The 16,735-nt window shown below is 38.9% G+C and overlaps 1 protein-coding gene across 1 annotated transcript in view; it reads right to left on the bottom strand.

The window, feature by feature from the left end:
* The window catches only part of LOC143849946 (agamous-like MADS-box protein MADS2), a 37,158-nt gene extending 23,634 nt beyond the window's left edge, over window positions 1-13,524 (bottom strand). Inside the window, exons 1-2 of the mRNA XM_077359258.1 lie at window positions 13,317-13,524; window positions 4,971-5,049 (exon numbers count right to left, since the gene is read on the bottom strand). Of these exons, the coding sequence (XP_077215373.1) occupies window positions 4,971-5,049; window positions 13,317-13,501 (264 nt within the window). The 5' untranslated portion in view covers window positions 13,502-13,524. The remainder of the gene's footprint in view (window positions 1-4,970; window positions 5,050-13,316) is intronic.
* Between the last annotated feature and the right edge of the window lie 3,211 nt (window positions 13,525-16,735).

The following is a 16,735-nucleotide window of genomic DNA, read 5'->3' as shown; positions in this document are numbered from 1 at the left end:
TATTTAGATTGATCTCACCTTCTCTTGATTTTGCCCAAGCTACTTTCCATACCTTAAGATAATTAACCAGTTTAGAGAGAATAGACACTTTCTTAAGCACCCAAGCTTCGAAGTCAGAGCAATCATTTGAAGGTGAGAAAGACTTGGCTAGCATCTTTCCCCAAGATTTGATGTCTATTATGACCACATTTGTCATCTTCCTTAGACCTTCCATTCACATTCTGCACCTTTTCCTCCATATCTTATGAAGGAAGGAATGATCTTCAAAGCAAAATCAGTCATAGATATTTTCTTTTCTTTTAGCTAATTCAAACCACTGCAAGAGTATAGGAGTTATGGGTCGGCTTTGAATCATCAGAACATCAAGTTGAGAGGCAAAATAGCTCTACAAAGCTCTAACAAACTCACTATCAACAAATAAAAGATTCAAATCCTCTTCCTTTGGTGATGAGCAAAACGTGCACATGGGTGGAAAAGGGATAAAAATACCTTTGAGCCAGCCATCAATTGGGAATGCATTGGAAATTTTTTCCAAGTAAAGCAACCCACTTTTGTAGGCAGTTTCTATTAAATATAATTGCCATATCTTCTTCAGCTTTTAATCTCACTTTGTTCCAAAAGACGTGGTAGAAAAGTGTCCCGAATAGTTAATTTATGGACACGGACACGAGTGTCGCGTGTCAACACAGACACGGAGTGTCAGACACGGCAAACCCCCAAACTTTAGAAATGGGGACACAGCTAAAATAGAAAGTATATGTAATCATGATTTGTGGATATGGATTCGTGTATCAGTTTCGACATGCATACGAGTTGTCTAGATGAGGTAAACACAATATTCAATAAAAAAATAGAATGTCACACTTGACAAGATACAAAAGCATGTCCAGACACCCACATTAAGTCTAACACTTCCCGCAATAGAAGTAAAAGTGTCCAAAGGAGTGTCGACACGTGTGGACACGCATGTCGTGTCGGATACGGCAGGACATGTGAGTCGGCAATAAATTCGAAGTGTCAGCCAAATCATAGATCCAAACTAATTCATTCTCTTTATCAATAAGTTTGGCCTTTGAATTCTTGGTAGTATTAATAAGGCTTAAAGGAATATTACTTTCGATCTATGAGGAATTTCATTCGCCAAAAAATGTTTAGCACCTCTTTGACTTGAAGTTTCAAATTCACCTCATCACTATTTAGAGCTTGGTTTATAATGGGGGTACATCCAAACTATATGAATCCAAAAATTAATACCCTCTTTTCCAATGATCCATCTGGTACTATTTAGCCACTCCTCTTTCAGACTCCCCATGTCCTTTGACTGTTTGGAGTCACTTGATTTGACTTCCTTCAAAAGGAAACTTTCGCCCTTCAAATATTTTGATTTCATAAACGCGGTCCCCAAAAGCCAGACTTTTCATGCATACTATGACTACTTTTAAGTCTGAACGCATTACAAAATTCAAGAAGAGAATTAGTCCAAGGGCCCCTTCATCCTTGGAGTAGCAAAGAGATTACCAAGCCATCCAACGATGTTTTTTCCCTTGTTGGTCGCTCCCTGCCAGAAATTTGCAAACATACTCTCAATTATTTTGAGGACAATAATAGGGAGCATTAGAGTAGATACAGTATGCATCGGAAGGGAGGAGATTACATGGTTTAGAAGGATTAGCTTACCTCTGCCAACAAAGACTTACCTTTCCATTCTTCTACCCTATTCTTCTTCTTCTTCCTTTTGAAATGGCAGGATGATTTCATTAAGAAAGGAAGATGGCCGAGATGGACCTCAACCAAAAATACAATTCTCAAAGAGGATGGAAGTCAAACCACTCTAACTCCAACCTCCTAACCCCACTCCTAGCCAAAGAGTTCGCCTCCCCATTTGTGGACCTCCGAACATGATTGAAAACAATAGATGTGCCCACAATTAAATCATCTATTTCATCAAAAATAGAAGAAAATCTCCAAGAAGGTACCACCAACCCCTTGAACCATCTAATCACATTTCAGGAATCTCCCTCTGCAATAGTGCTATCCATACAATCTCTAGCAAGCCTTTTTATGCCATGATAAGCCGCCAACACCTCGGCCTCCGAGGCATCACAAACTCCAAGAGGGCCAGAGTAAGCCCATACAACTTCACCACGATCGTCCCGACACACTCCCCCAACACCGGCCGGACCCGGGTTCCCGAAGCTCGACCCATCAAAATTAATTTTGAACATGTCACTTGGCAAAGCCTCCCATCTCCCAACAGATCGAGGCCGGATCTCCCTACTAAAGCAAATAACTCTCCAACCCTCCCATAAGTCAAAAGCAGATGCAAAACAGAAAGCTAGTAAACTTTTCGCCCATGAAATAGTGAGTGCTATGATTTTCATATATAGCCAAATAAGGAGATTTTGCAACCCCTTCAAAGACACGAGAGTTCCTCTCTTTCCATATCACCCACCAAGTTGCGAGAAGACACAAATTCCACAATACTTTGCCTTTTCTTCTTCCACGGCACAAAGGACCAATGAAGCATCAATTCCGGAATAGAAAAAGGAAAAATCCAACTAATACCAAAAATCCAACTTCTACCCTATTCTTCTACCCTTGATCTGATCTTCTCTATAAACTTTTCAAAGTGAATAATCTTCAATCACCCCTTATACAAAGGAGCACACAAGCATTTCATAGGAAGACCTTTGTAAGAAAATTCCATAGCCGTGCTTACACTCCCTCTTCTACTTAAGGGGATTTTCTCAGATTGCGTAAAGCAGCTTTATCCTTATTTATGAGCTGCCCTGAAGCTGATTCAAATAAAGAAAGGAACTTCATTATATTGTTTAAAGATCACTTCTTCCCATTGGGGATGGTTATTGTATCATCGGCAAACAGAAAATGAGAGATAAGAATACTTCTAGAACATAAAAAAGTAGTATGCCATCTTGTATGGGAACACTTTTTTATACTCCTGCTTAACGTCTACTCTGCAATTGATAAGTAAGGTGATAGAGGATCCCCTTGACAAAGACCCCTTGTGGACATGAAAAAATCATTTGTTTCTCATTTATGCAAATAGATAAGGAACAATTTGACATAGATATGCTTATCATGTCAATAAAAGCATTTCCAAATCCAAATTTTGTGAGGACAACTAGGAAGAAGCCCCATCTTACTCAATCATGACTTTTCCATGTCAAGCTTAAGTATTATTTTTCCACCATAAACATTTCTATCTATGTTTTCAGCCATCTCTTGAAAAATAGAGATATTGTCAATACGATTTCTAACTTTAACCAAAGCATTCTTTTTTGACAAAAAAAAAAAAAAAAAAAACCTCTTCCAATCTATTAGTTGTAACTTTTTATATGATTTTATTGCTAAAGTTGCAGAGATTAATAGGTCAAAATTCAGAAATATCACTAGACTGGTCTTTCATGGGAATAATAATGATGAAGGTAAGCTATATGCCCATATATGATCTTGAGAGGGGGGTTCCTACTAAAAACTTTCGATTTACAGTTCTGTATACATTACATTGTGGGAATGTTACCTAAACACAGGAGGAAACATCCCATCTTTAGAGAGGAGAGATATAGTTGTAGGTTTCTGCTATTAAAATCAATAATCCATATGAACAATTGGGTTTGAATGAGGATACATGAATAGAGGGTTTGTTGGGCTATCGTTTATTACCCACCACCTTTCAATGCTTTAAAAGAGGAGTTAAATGCGAGTCGGATCTTTGCCCATGAAAGTTTAATGATGTCTAGAGAACATTCCATCGCCCTGGTTGCAATAATTCTTAAGTTCCTAAATTATAAATTATTTGCATGTCAAAAAATACATAAATGATAAAAGGACTCGAGCAAAACGGGCACAAAAAACCTCCTACATATATGAAGTATGTACCTATTCTATCCATTGATACATTTATGGTACATGATTTATTAATTATAAAGGAAGAGGCAACTAATATGTTGTTTCCAATCTAAACATTTTGAATATTTTTTAATTAACAATTGTGAAAAGCGTTCCTGCGCTGCAGCACAGGGAGCTTCCTTGCTCTTTAGTGGCTTATAAAGCCTCCCATTGGTTCGTATAGCGGGTCCACCTTTGCGGGTCCACAAAAAGTGACGAATGGGAGGCTTTATAAGGCACTAAAGCGCGGGAACACTTTTCTCTTAACAATAAAACACATATACTTATCATATAAAAGCATTAGCTAGGGGATTTTGCAAAAGTCTTTTACTTTGCTTTATTTGCAAAAAAGAGTATTCTAGTTTGACAACTTGCAATTAGAGTCATCAATTGAGTGAATTTCGCAAATCAGATCTAGCTGCCAGCAATTTGTGACCAGAATACCCACGGTGGAATGTCTTTCACTCACAAAAGACTATTACCTAATAAAAAGACAAAAATATCAGTGATGCTCAATAATATGTTTTGATAGGGTGGGTCCCACCCACTTGAACCAATGCATTGGCCAGGGTCCACCTCATCTTTTGATGGGTAGGCCCTTTTTTACACCCATACATAGCATGAGCCAAGAATGCTAAGTATATATAGAAATGATATTCTCACTCTCGTCATTAAAAACATACTATTTATCGCATGGGTATTTGGTCTTTTTATAAGGTTATAATTGACTTTTTACATATAAGGACATTTTGGTCTTTTTACGAAGTAAAAAATAATCCACGTGGGTATTTTGGTCACAAATTGATGGCATGACCTGTTTTGCAAAATTCACTCCAATGTGATCACTCAATTTGCAAATTGTCAAGAAGGCTCTTTTTGCAAATAAAGCAAAGTAGGAAGACTTCTTTTGCAAATAAAGCAAAGTAGGAAGACTTCTTTTGCAAAAATCCCAAAGCATTAACATAGTAAGTGGGAAAAATAACAATAAAGAGAGCGAGAATGAAACATATATTTGAAATAAAAACATGGAACCAGATACAGAGCATAATTCATTTGCCAACCTGTGCCTCCCTTGTCTGTTCGCTATCTTCCAACTCAGCGTAACTAGATCTTTTATACCTCTCAAGTGTCCTGGGCATGCTACGGTAAAGGCAGAAAATAGAACAAAATTGTTAGTTCAGATGTTTTAAGGGACTACATCACTAGAAAAGCATGAATTTCAGAGGAAGCTATGCATGGAAAACGTTTAACCTGATATATGCTTTGAGATTATACTATTATTAACACTAAGTTTAAAAGTATAGGAAACAACAACCAATGTGATGCATCAAGTCACGGGTAAAGTGGAGCTCGTGTAGTATAAATCACACTAATCAATGATAGTTTCTGGGATGAATAAAAATACCTAGAAGTCCATAAAATTGTACATACCCAAGGTCATTTTTTAGTTTCTTTCATTGTTTACTATCTATTTTATTTACAAGTATATTTTTGCCATCAGTAGACAACTGAAGAAAGCCACAATAAGAAAGCTAGGTTTACAACCCATCATTGTTTGGAAAATTTTCTAATTGATGCTGAGGATGATCCTCAACTTTCGAAGAATATTGAAGCCCAAAATTCTATAATTAATCTTATGCATTCCAGTACTCAAATGAAGCCAAAATCAGTTACTCATGATGCAAACTTTAGAGATACTACCAACTTAAAAAAAAATTCTCACAAGCATATTGAATAGAGATCAGGAAGAGCTACAAAATTTCTTGAAAAGTTTGGCCAATGAGATTATAGACTTCTACAAGGTGAGTGATCTCCGGTTTCTCGCTATTGATTACGGATGAGAAGATCATAGCTGGTAGCCAATAGGGGCGGAGCCACATACAGCGTGGGGGTGGCCACATACAGTGTGGGGGTGCCCCCCCACCCCACAAATGACTTGCAAAATACATTGTGTGCATTAGTCCCCTTTCATAAATCCCTTGTGGCCAACCACCCCCCCCCCCCCCCCCCTCTTTCCCGGCGGGGCTCCGCCCCTGATAGCCAAGACACCCAATTGGTTGATGACCTCATCAATAGTTCTTTATAGGGACTCTTGAGCCTCCATGTCTTGATTCGAGTCAGTTAGCTGAGAAATTATAGTACCCTCTGTTATAGTAGGAACGGATGGCTCTGATACCAAATGACACGTGAGCTTTGTAGGATAAAAAATGTTGCGGTCAAAATCGGTGATAGGCTGAGCTGGCCTCGAAAGAGATGAAGATCTGCCCAATCTGTTATGGTCAAAATCGGTGATAGGCTGAGCTGGCCTCGAAAGAGATGAAGATCTGCCTGAAACCACGAGAAAATGGTCAGAAGACCCACCCAAAGTTTGTTCTCCCAAGAGGCCGCCTAAGTCAGTGACCAACAAAATATTAGTAATGGAAACTGAGAAGGCTGCAGAATGTGTTCCTCTGAGCCTTATGACTGTTTATATAGATAAAGGGTCGTGGAGAAGAGAGGAAAGTTGCCTCGATTGCCTGAGATTCCTGAGGAAAAGCTGCCTCGTTGGCACTCTCCAGCCCCTCATTGGCCAGGCTTCCTGGTTTCCTTCTGAGTAGGATTAGTTTCCCACATTTGTAGGATTTCATCCTGACCTTGAAGTGGATGCATAAAAGACCATTAACATCTAGTCTAGCGCAGTACAGAGCGAAGGGAGCAACAACTCTAATAGAAGAAGTCAAATCCCCGTAGCTCAATGGCAGAGCAGTCAGCTACTCAGTCACTTGCACTAGACAGAAGACTTGTGTAAGCTCGACTCTTACCAGGGAATTCAGAAGCACTCTATCAAAAAGCACAGGCAAATCCCTCGATCCGTAGTTCTGCCAATCCCTGTAGCAGACATGACTCGTAGAGCCGCACTAAGACCCCAACTCTAAAAAAAGAAAGAAGAGAAATTGGGCCATGTTTCCCGAGAGAGGCCGCCTTCTCTCAAGCCAGCCGTCTTCTACTTCTAGTCGACTGCTATATGACGGGCTTCCCTGTTTCCTGGGCTCTGCTCGCTCATCTTTCCTAGCGTACCGTGCTCCAGTGAGCTAGAGCCTTCTCTTTTCGATTGCTTTCTTTCCTATAGTAATTCAATATCATTGTACTTCCCTAATTTGCAATGCTTCTTCACATTCTTAGGCCGGACCAAAGTGACTTCGTGGGCTGCCTACGTACCTCTCACGCGATAAAAGATATTATTGAAGCAAGGACTCAGTATGAGAGAATCAGGTCACCATAGTTCAGTAAAGTTTTTTGTCTTCTCGAATGCTTTGCACTTTAAACCAAACTCTTCCCACTGATGAAAATAGTAAGAGGTACCCCCCCCCCCCCCCCCCCCCCCCTCTCTTTTGGATATCCTTTGTTACCTTGGTTAAAGAATGGAGCTCACATATCATAGAATACATGATCTGATAGGCTGCCTGCAAGAATAGTTGACTTTGTTTCATACATATTTGTTTCTCCCAGGCATCGTGTCATTGTTGCTAGCATAAGTTCTAATAAAGAACCCGAGGTGAAGACGAGAATACCCCTAAGGGCCTCTTGCCTCGCCTTAGGCCAACTTTTCTACGATAAAGATTTCCGAGATTACGCTAGGCTGTAAAGTTTCCTGGAATGGCAGTCATTTGGAATTGCCTGGTGGCTGCCTTCCCGAGTCATCCCATTAGAGTTTTAGAGCTTCCGCATTTAATGTGGAATTACACTTTTACCCTGGGCCGTGTGTGCCACATGCTCATCTTGGAATGGCCATCTTCATCCATCTTTTAACTTTTTATGTGGCAAGAGAGCACCATGGTCATCTTCATCCATCTTTCGTTACATCAACTAGTGGAGCTCAGATTGCATGGGCGAAAAGTGAAGCCAAGCGCGGAGTGTGCCAACTGCCAAGTATTACACCAAATCATTGTGTATGCCCCACCATTAAACGGCTTTCATTCATTGAGAATGCTGAATATTACACCAAGGCATGGTGTATGATCCACCATTTAATGGTTTTCTTTTCGTTGGACTTGCCAAATAATACACCAAATCACGGTGTATGCTTCGCCATATAATGGCTTCGATTCATGGGCCATGACCCACATATAGGAATCACATCAGAACCGTCCAGATTATATACTCTTTGCAAGGAAGCACATTCTAAACAGTATTAAGAATTCGAGCGGATTTTATGACTACGGTCCATCAAAGTCCGATCTAAAGAAATAAGGTTGGGGATTACTTTCTTAGACCAAACTGGCCTAAAAAAGTGGGGGCATCTGATAGGGAAAAAATAAGCACCCAATCTAAGATGAGCATGTGGCACACACGGTACAGGGTAAAAGTGTAATTCCACCTTAAATGTGGAAGCCCTAAAACCCTTATGGGATGACTCGAGAAGGCAGCTACCAGGCAATTCTAAAGGACTGTCACTCCAGGAAACTTGACAGTCTTAGCGTAATCTCGGAAATCTTTATCCCAGAAAAGCTGGCAATAAAGGGATATTGATGAAACACTGGAACGTAGGAATCTAATCATACTCAAAAAAGGAAACTAGGAAGCCCGGCCAATGAGGTGAGAGCCCCAGAGAGGCAGCTTTCCCTCCAGGAATCTCAACCAATCAAGGGAGAGCCCTCTAAGAGGCATCTTTCCTCTCTTCTCCATGCTCTTCATCTATATAAACAGTCGTAAGGCTCAGAGATACGCATTCTACAGTCTTCTCATTTTCCATCAAAGAACAAACTCCGGGTGGGTCTTCTCACCGTTTTCTCATGGTTGTAGGCAGATCTTCATCTCTTTCGAGGCCAGCCTATCACCGATTTTTACCCCAACAAATTTGGAAGATCTTCATCTCTTTTGAGGCCAACTCAGCCTATCACCGATTTTGACCGCAACAAAAAGAAATTGAGAAGAACTACTTTGAGGAGGTCGCTCTTAAAAGAAGAACATCCGTAAATAGTATTTTCATTCATCTCTTCTTTTGGCTAGTTATAAAATATAGAGGCTTCACTTCCCAACGTCCCTTACCTATCTCAAACAAATCACAACAACCCTAAGCAACTCAGCCTGTTAACCAGCTAACTCTTATCCTAGGCTAATAGGAATACTTCTTAAGTCGGCCTATTAACTCTCGACAATGCTATTATTTCTGTTACCATTAAAAAAATGCTATTATTTCTGTTCTTATCAACTTTGTAATATATCTTACTCTAAGATGAAGGGTATCCTAAATAACCCAACCTACTTACTCTTATAAACCCTATTGTTTCTCTTGTTAACAATTTACTAGTGCACACATGTTCCCATGCAAGATATGTTCTTTACATATCCTTTCTCTTCAAAAACCTTATCCTCAAGGTTGATATTTGGAAATTATTCCTTGAGCATATAGTATACTTCCATGTTGCACCTCATCTTCACATTCATGCCACTTCATCAGAACTTTAGTAATTGCTCAGTTTTTGGTTCGACCATGCGACTGACCAAGATCTTCTCTAGTTGTGGTTGTAGTACTCCCTTAGTTGAGCTAGGAGGAAGCTAAGTCTGAATTGGAACTTCATTACTTACTCACTTTTTCAAATTTGACATGTGAAATACAAGATGGATGCAAGATTTGCCTGGAAGTTGCAGTTTGTATGCAACTGGGCCCACCCTTTCTCTAACTTGGTAGGGTCCAAAGCATCTGGGGGTTAGCTTTCTAACTTGGTAGGGTCCAAAGCATTTGGGAATTAGGTTTTTGTTATTCCTTGGGGTCATTGAGTGTTATCAGTATGGCTACAACTCTATGTAGACTCAATCACCTACAGAAATTTTTCGTCAGTTTGGTGAAGGTCAGCTAGACGCTTCATTCTCTCGAGCTGCAGCGAAATGCTCCTTTAAGATATTGATTTGGTCCCTACTTTTGAGCACACCTTCCACAACTTGTACTTAAGTAGCGCTAACTACATATTGGTAGCGCTAACTACATATTGCATGAGTCCAGGGGCGGAGGCACATATAGCGTGGGGGGGACCACAGCCCCCCAATGACTGGCAAAATCACTTTGTCAACCATACTCCCTAGCCCAATGACCAATGCAGGCAAAGAAATTTTGTGCCCACGGGCCCCTAATGACCAATGCCGGCAAAGTGTAAATTAGTCCAGCCCCGCAAGTGTAAATTCCTGGCTCCGCCACTGCATGAGTCGTGGTGGTGCAACACAATAAACAGTTTCAAACTGAGTCATTACTATGTAGGAGTGGGTGCGTGTTATACCACGACTAAAGATATATACTACCTAGTTAACTGCAAAAATACACATCGGGAAACGATTTTTTTTTTTCTGGTGTGTGAGTGTGTGTGGGTGGGTTGGGGGGGGGGGTGTTGGTTTCGCGCGGCATTGGACAGTTCATCATGTAGGAAGTCTTGGCGAGGTCTGTAGCTACTCCATTCTTAGAAATAATATGACAATGTTTTTCCATCCAAACTTGCATTTGGATACTTTTACAAATAACCTTTTTATTTTGAAGATTGACAATGCATTCGTAACAGAAAAAATATATTGGGGACCAGGAGTCCCAACCTGCATTTACATAGTATGAAAGGTCAGGGTGTCCCCTAGACCAAAAGATTAAAAAAGTAAAGTATCCACAGAGCGACTACTAGCTAATTTCAAAAGTGGGACTCCTGGTCCAACAGTATAAAGTGGCCAACACCCCAAAAGTTCCAACAGGATCCTGAACCAAGTAGTTCCGTATATCAACCTGAAAAGCTTCTACTGCAAAACCAACCTACCAACTTTCAAAGTCAATGATAATTTCTAAACTTTTGAGATCTCCCATTGAGATCTTGAGAACAGTTTGAACACCAGACCAACTTCAATGATTCATTTTCCAGATGACAGCCCTCCGGACTCCAGAGGCTATCCGTCCCACTGTTTTTGAAGAGCAAATTATTCCAACACTCTAGACTGCACCATTCAGTGGAGAATGGATATAAATGTCCCAAGCAAAGTCAGATATCGTCATCGTATCATTCATACACCTTTCACTTTTACAGACTCAGACATATGAGAAAATATCCAGGGAAGCGTTCCCTAGGCTGCAAGGAATAAAGTTCCTCAAGCACACTCGGATGTATCTTTTGCATTCTCCTAATTCAGTATCATGCTGAGTCTAACCATCAGAACCCCACCCTCTAAATCATCTTAGCTAACAAATGGAATGAACTACGAAAAAACCCTCAAAATTCCATGATGACCAACGGGATTGCAATCTACCAGTGCCCAGCACCCAAGGTAGTCTCCCAAACTCTAAAGTGGTGCTTAATTTCCAAATACCTTGTACCTCCATTACTTAAAAAGAAGATTACTATCCCACCAGACCACCTATGAAGAAAATAAAAAAACAGTATTTTAACCCAAAAAGAACTAAAACTAAAATAAAACCCGATTGGTAATCAAAAAACAGTATACGTCTACTGGAGCCTGTTAGGGCTATTGTATCTTGAAGCGACGATTTGCGAATCCCGATTGCACCATTAGGGGGCGGATACGATGTTTAAGGAGAGTGACCAAGTGGCACAACTCAGTCGTTCTTCCTTCCTCTTCGGTAATCAGATTTTGCAAAGGGTTTTATCTTCAAATCGATAAGTGCAACTGCCTTCAATTTTATTCTTATTCTAATTTTACAACAGTTACAGATTTGGGTTCGAATGGCACCAAAGTTTGGTTCGAGTTATCAAATTTGGGTTCGGATAGAACTAAAATTTGGTTCGAGTTTGCCAAAGATCAGTTCAATTTCATTATTTTCCAACAAAAAAATAATGACCTGTTGGCCAACGATGAACTCTACAGGCATAGAAAGAGTAACTCACACAAGTCCTGATCAAATAGGCCATTAATAGTCAGGATAGTTCATAAAATAACTTATCAAGACTAAAGCGATTGGTGATCACCCATGAAATGATCCACAAACACGTCGACCAGGCATTAAACAGTCATAATTAACTTACTAACATTACCGTAATTCTAACCCCAAACAAGGTCAAGAGAGAAGGTATCTCTGGCCGAGACACAAGAAAAATTAAATTCATACCTAATCCTTCATTATACTTAAAAATTACAAGGAATTAATAGATAGCACTTATTATGATATTAATTAATAATAAACTCCTGTTATTAATGTAACCTTGTTAGCATCCACGAAGGAAACCATAACAAATCAGATCTAATAAATAAATAAAAAACAAAGTAAAACAAAACAAATCAATCCAAGTTTCAATTTTCAAAAGAATGAAAGGCATTCAATAGATCTCAAATCCATCAAGCGGGAAACACACCCGCAATTTCATGCTGATACCAACCTCAAATAAGAAAGGGTTTAGCTAACGAGTGGTGTTTTTTACACACGTTTTGAGAATGTTTTGGGATTTTTGACATTCCCAATGCACCTAGCAAAACCCAATAAGAAGCATCTTTTATGTACTAGATTAGATGAGTATCTAGTTAGTTAGAATTAGCAGATTAAGATAATGTTTTTTTCTGATCTCATCCTTCTTATATTGTTTATCTGATCTCATCCGAGATTAATAGAAAATCTTCAAAATTTAACAATACTGAAAAAGAATGAAATTTCTTTTTCCTTTCTCCAGATTTTGCGTTCTACGTACGAGAAAAAGAGAGATTTGCATAGAAATCCTAACTAATAACCATAAGTTTCTTAATCTTGCTAGATCCATTGAGAGAGAACTAAGAAAAAAGGAATTTTTTATTTTTTTAATTTCTCCAGATTTGCGTTCTAGTTTCGATAAAAAAAAGAGAGAGAGAGAGAGATTTGCATAGAAATGCTAACTAATAACCTTAAGTTTCTTGATCTTGTTAGATCCATTGAGAGAGAACACATGTCAAGATCTACTAAGAAAAAGGGAATTTTTTTAAAAAAAATTCCTCCAGATTTGCGTTCTAGTTTCGAGAAAGAGAGAGAGATTTGCATAGAAATGCTAACTAATAACCTTAAGTTTCTTAATCTTGCTAGATCCATTGAGAGAGAACACATGTCAAGATCTACTAAGAAAAAAGGAAACTTTTTTAATTTCTCCAGATTTGCATTCTAGTTTCGAGAAAGAGAGAGAGGTTTGCATAGAAATGCTAACTAATAACCTTAAGTTTCTTGATCTTGCTAGATCCATTCAGAGAGAACACATGTCAAGATCTACTAAGAAAAAAGGATTTTTTTTTTTCTCCAGATTTGCGTTCTAGTTTCGATATAGAGAGAGAGAGAGAGAGAGAGAGAGAGAGAGATTTTCATAGAAATCCTAAGTAATAACGATTAGTTACTTGATCGATTGAAATATAACTGATGAAAAGAGATATTGAGAAAAAAAGAAGAGAGATTTACTTTCTACTTTGTGAAAATCAAGAAAACGTACCTTGAGCTACTACAGAACTCGTAGAGCTTGCCTCTGCTGGAGAAAATAATTAGGGCAACCTCTACTTCACAGAGCACAGAAAGCTCAAAAGCTTTCTTCAAAATCCCAACCCTCCTCTTTGCAAACGTTACCTGCCTATTTATTTTGTTCTCGATCCTCTTTAGCTCTACTCTCCCTCTCCCCATCTCTCTCTCTCTCTCTCTCTCTCTCTCTCGAACCAGCTTAGTTTCTGAGAAGAAACGCTAGTAGAGAGAAAAGTAATATAAAGTCTTTTTAGGGGGGATGATAAATTCGCTCCCGTTGTTGGATAATTCGCTCCCCTGTTAACCTGAATGGCAGACTGCAACGCTTTTTTATATAATTATATTATTATAAGGGATGCGAATTATCCTACACGGTGTGCGAATTTATCATCACCCCACTCCCCTCCCTTTTTCCTTTTCTTTTTTTTTTTGGTTTTTTAATGGGATTTGCTAGGCCATTTCGTGGCTGACTTTTGCAGGAGAGAACGGCGAGGAAGGCTCACTTTTCAGCAGATTTTGCCTTATTCATTTAATTCATTTGAGCTGGCTGTTCTCTACTGCAAAAGCCAGTTGCGAAATGGCTTTACATGAAATTGACTAACAAACAAATCCCTTTTTCAACTATGTTCCTTTCTTCTCTTCTTCGTTTCCTTTCTCTTCGGAAGACTTAACAAGGATTTCCGAACCGGAATAAACAAATGCGGGCAGTTGTGCGTGCGGTTGCTAGGGTTTTTCATTTTATAAAAGGTCACCCTCACCCCACTGTACTACTGTAGTGTAAAAAAGTAGTCATAATCATAAATACACTAAAAGGGTGTGTCCCTGGGGAAAAAATTGGGGAGAATATATTTGTTTTTCAAACCTTAAAACATTCACTTTAAGAAAGCTACGTGTCGGATTTACAGCGGCCGTCCAACTGTTTCCCCCGGAATTACCTCGTCCGTAGCGCCTAATATATTTTCTAAATGACAAGAATGCCCTTTGTTCTGGTGTTAACTGTAAAAAAGGAGAAAAATAGCTTCGCTGCTGATATTGGCAATACCATATTTTGATTATTGCAGAAATATTTTTTGTCTTTTCTGTTTTAATTGATGCCTGAGATTTTTGGGGAACCGTAACAACCTTGACACTTTGTTTCAATAATAAAAGATGAAAAATGTGAAAGTGCAACTATTAAAACACTGTAGTGAGGTAGTGCCAACATATGTACCCTCTTGATTACTGATATTGGCACTACCATGTTTTAATAATTGCACCAATTCAACTTGTATTTTTCTTTTCTCGGCTTTAGAGACCCTTTTCCTACAGCTGTTTAGAGAAAGACAAGCTGAGTTTGTGCAATTATTAAAACATGGTAGTGCAAACATCAGTAGCCTAGTTTTTTCTCCGTTAATGATATCGGCACTTAGTACAGGTCAATAAAATGATATCGGCACTTAGTAGTTTGGAATGCGAGGGTATGATAGGTATTTGAAAAATAATAACAGGGTCGTAGATTCCAGTCACGGTGAAATTGCACGGATATGTTTGACGTGTCGATTTCCTATTGGAGAGAAATAGTACGTACAGTCAAAAATGAGTCTTGGTAGTTCAGTACGCACAGTCAACGGCGATGATCGTACGCAAAGGTAAAGGTGACCAACTGTACACGTGTCAGGAATAGGAGCGGGGAATGTGGGTGCCCACGTCTTCGTCCCTTCTTGACTGACACCTGTTGTACGAGAGATATGAAATGCCCAAAATGATATAATCACGAAATTGCTCTTGATTAAGGAGCATATGTCACTCATGACCAGGGTGCAACTTGGGTCGGGCTCAACCCTCCAACCCCATTTTCGCTCTGGTTGGGTTGGCATTTTCTTGGGTTGGGTTGGGTTGGGTTGGGTTTGGGTCAGGAACCCAGTTTAATCTCGGACATGGCAATCTGACTCGAACCCAACCTCCGTCCTCTAATTTTATCATGATTTTCTTAGGATTATGTTTTTTTCTTGTAATTTTCTGTTTGGCCGTATATGTATATGAACTCGAATCCAACCCGACCCGAGTTGCACCCCCTACACATGACGCATGGCATGTATGGCTCCACTGTAAAAAAAAACATAGAATATTTAGGGAAGTGATATAATGGACCTCTCTAGTGAAACTATGCCGACTCTTTTTACACTAGAAGGGGCTGTCCCAGGGAAGAAAAGCGGGCAAATATAACATTTCCCAATATTTACTGGCACTGATATTTGCACTAACATGTTTTAATAATTGCATAAACTCGGCGTGTCTTTAAATAATAAAAGACAAGATAAGTTAATTCAATTATCAAATATGGTAGTGCCAACATCAGTAGCTTTTGAGAGTTCGTGAGTGAGGAGGGCCTCTTTGGATACCTTTAAAAATTATTTATATATAATCTCATACTTATATGGTTATTCTGAAGTTAAATATAATTATTTGCAAATAATTGTTTAATAGTTCAAAGAATAATATAGTTAATATGGCTCCCAATGAGGCCTTTTTATTTTGGTAGGTAAGCTAGGATTGAAACTCCGACCTCTAGGTTGTAAAGCAAAGTCTTTTCTTTTTTTAATGCTAAAGCAAAGGCTCGATCCTTCCCAAGAGACCTTAATGTCACCTTTGTAAATAAATTTAACTCAAAATAATTTCATTTGCAAATAAAGACTAATTTTAGTTGAATCTAAATAGGCCTTTTAATGTAGCGATAATCACAAAGAAACTAAAAAATTAACATCACGTATTAAAATACTTTGCTTGAATCTAAATATTAAAACAAGATTTTTAGGGATTGGCTAGGGACCCTCGCAGAAGGCATTTCGCAGAACGGATGTCGCATGAGAGAGCAGCCACACATACTCACTGCTCTCTCATGCAACAGCCGTTCCACGAAATGCCATCAACAATGGTCCCTAGCGAATCCCTTTAAAAAAAAAGAACCGACTCAAAACTTTCTAAATAAGCTAAGAATAGATTTTATTAAATGGGATTTGCTAGGGACCATTGTAGAAGGCATTCGCAGATGGTCTGTCGCATGTTAGACCAGACAGAGAGGCTCACCTTTCAGCAGATTTTGTTGTTATTCATGAGGTGTATGGTCTGACATGCGACAAATCATCAGCTAAATGCCTTCTGCAATGGTCCCTACCAAATCCCTTATTAAACATAGTAAAATAAATCAAAAAATTGAGATAAGACAGATTAAAAGTGATGCTCATTTGAATTCAACTCTTGGAATTGTCTTCTTTTCATCTTTCACGTTTAGAAGCCCTGTGAACTACCTTTGTTGTCTATTTTTAATTTTTTTTATTTGGATAAGACAATTGCCAGTTATGATCATTCTACATCCCCATTATTAGCTATTGGAAAGTTCTTTAAAAGGAGTATTGT

The sequence above is a fragment of the Tasmannia lanceolata genome, unplaced genomic scaffold (assembly GCF_043159265.1).
Source record: "Tasmannia lanceolata isolate RefF3 unplaced genomic scaffold, GAP_Taslan_0.1 ptg000018l, whole genome shotgun sequence".
In the NCBI taxonomy this organism is placed as follows: domain Eukaryota; kingdom Viridiplantae; phylum Streptophyta; class Magnoliopsida; order Canellales; family Winteraceae; genus Tasmannia; species Tasmannia lanceolata.
The sequence above is the reverse complement of the archived record's forward strand: the minus strand, read 5'-3'. Positions and strand labels throughout refer to the sequence as shown.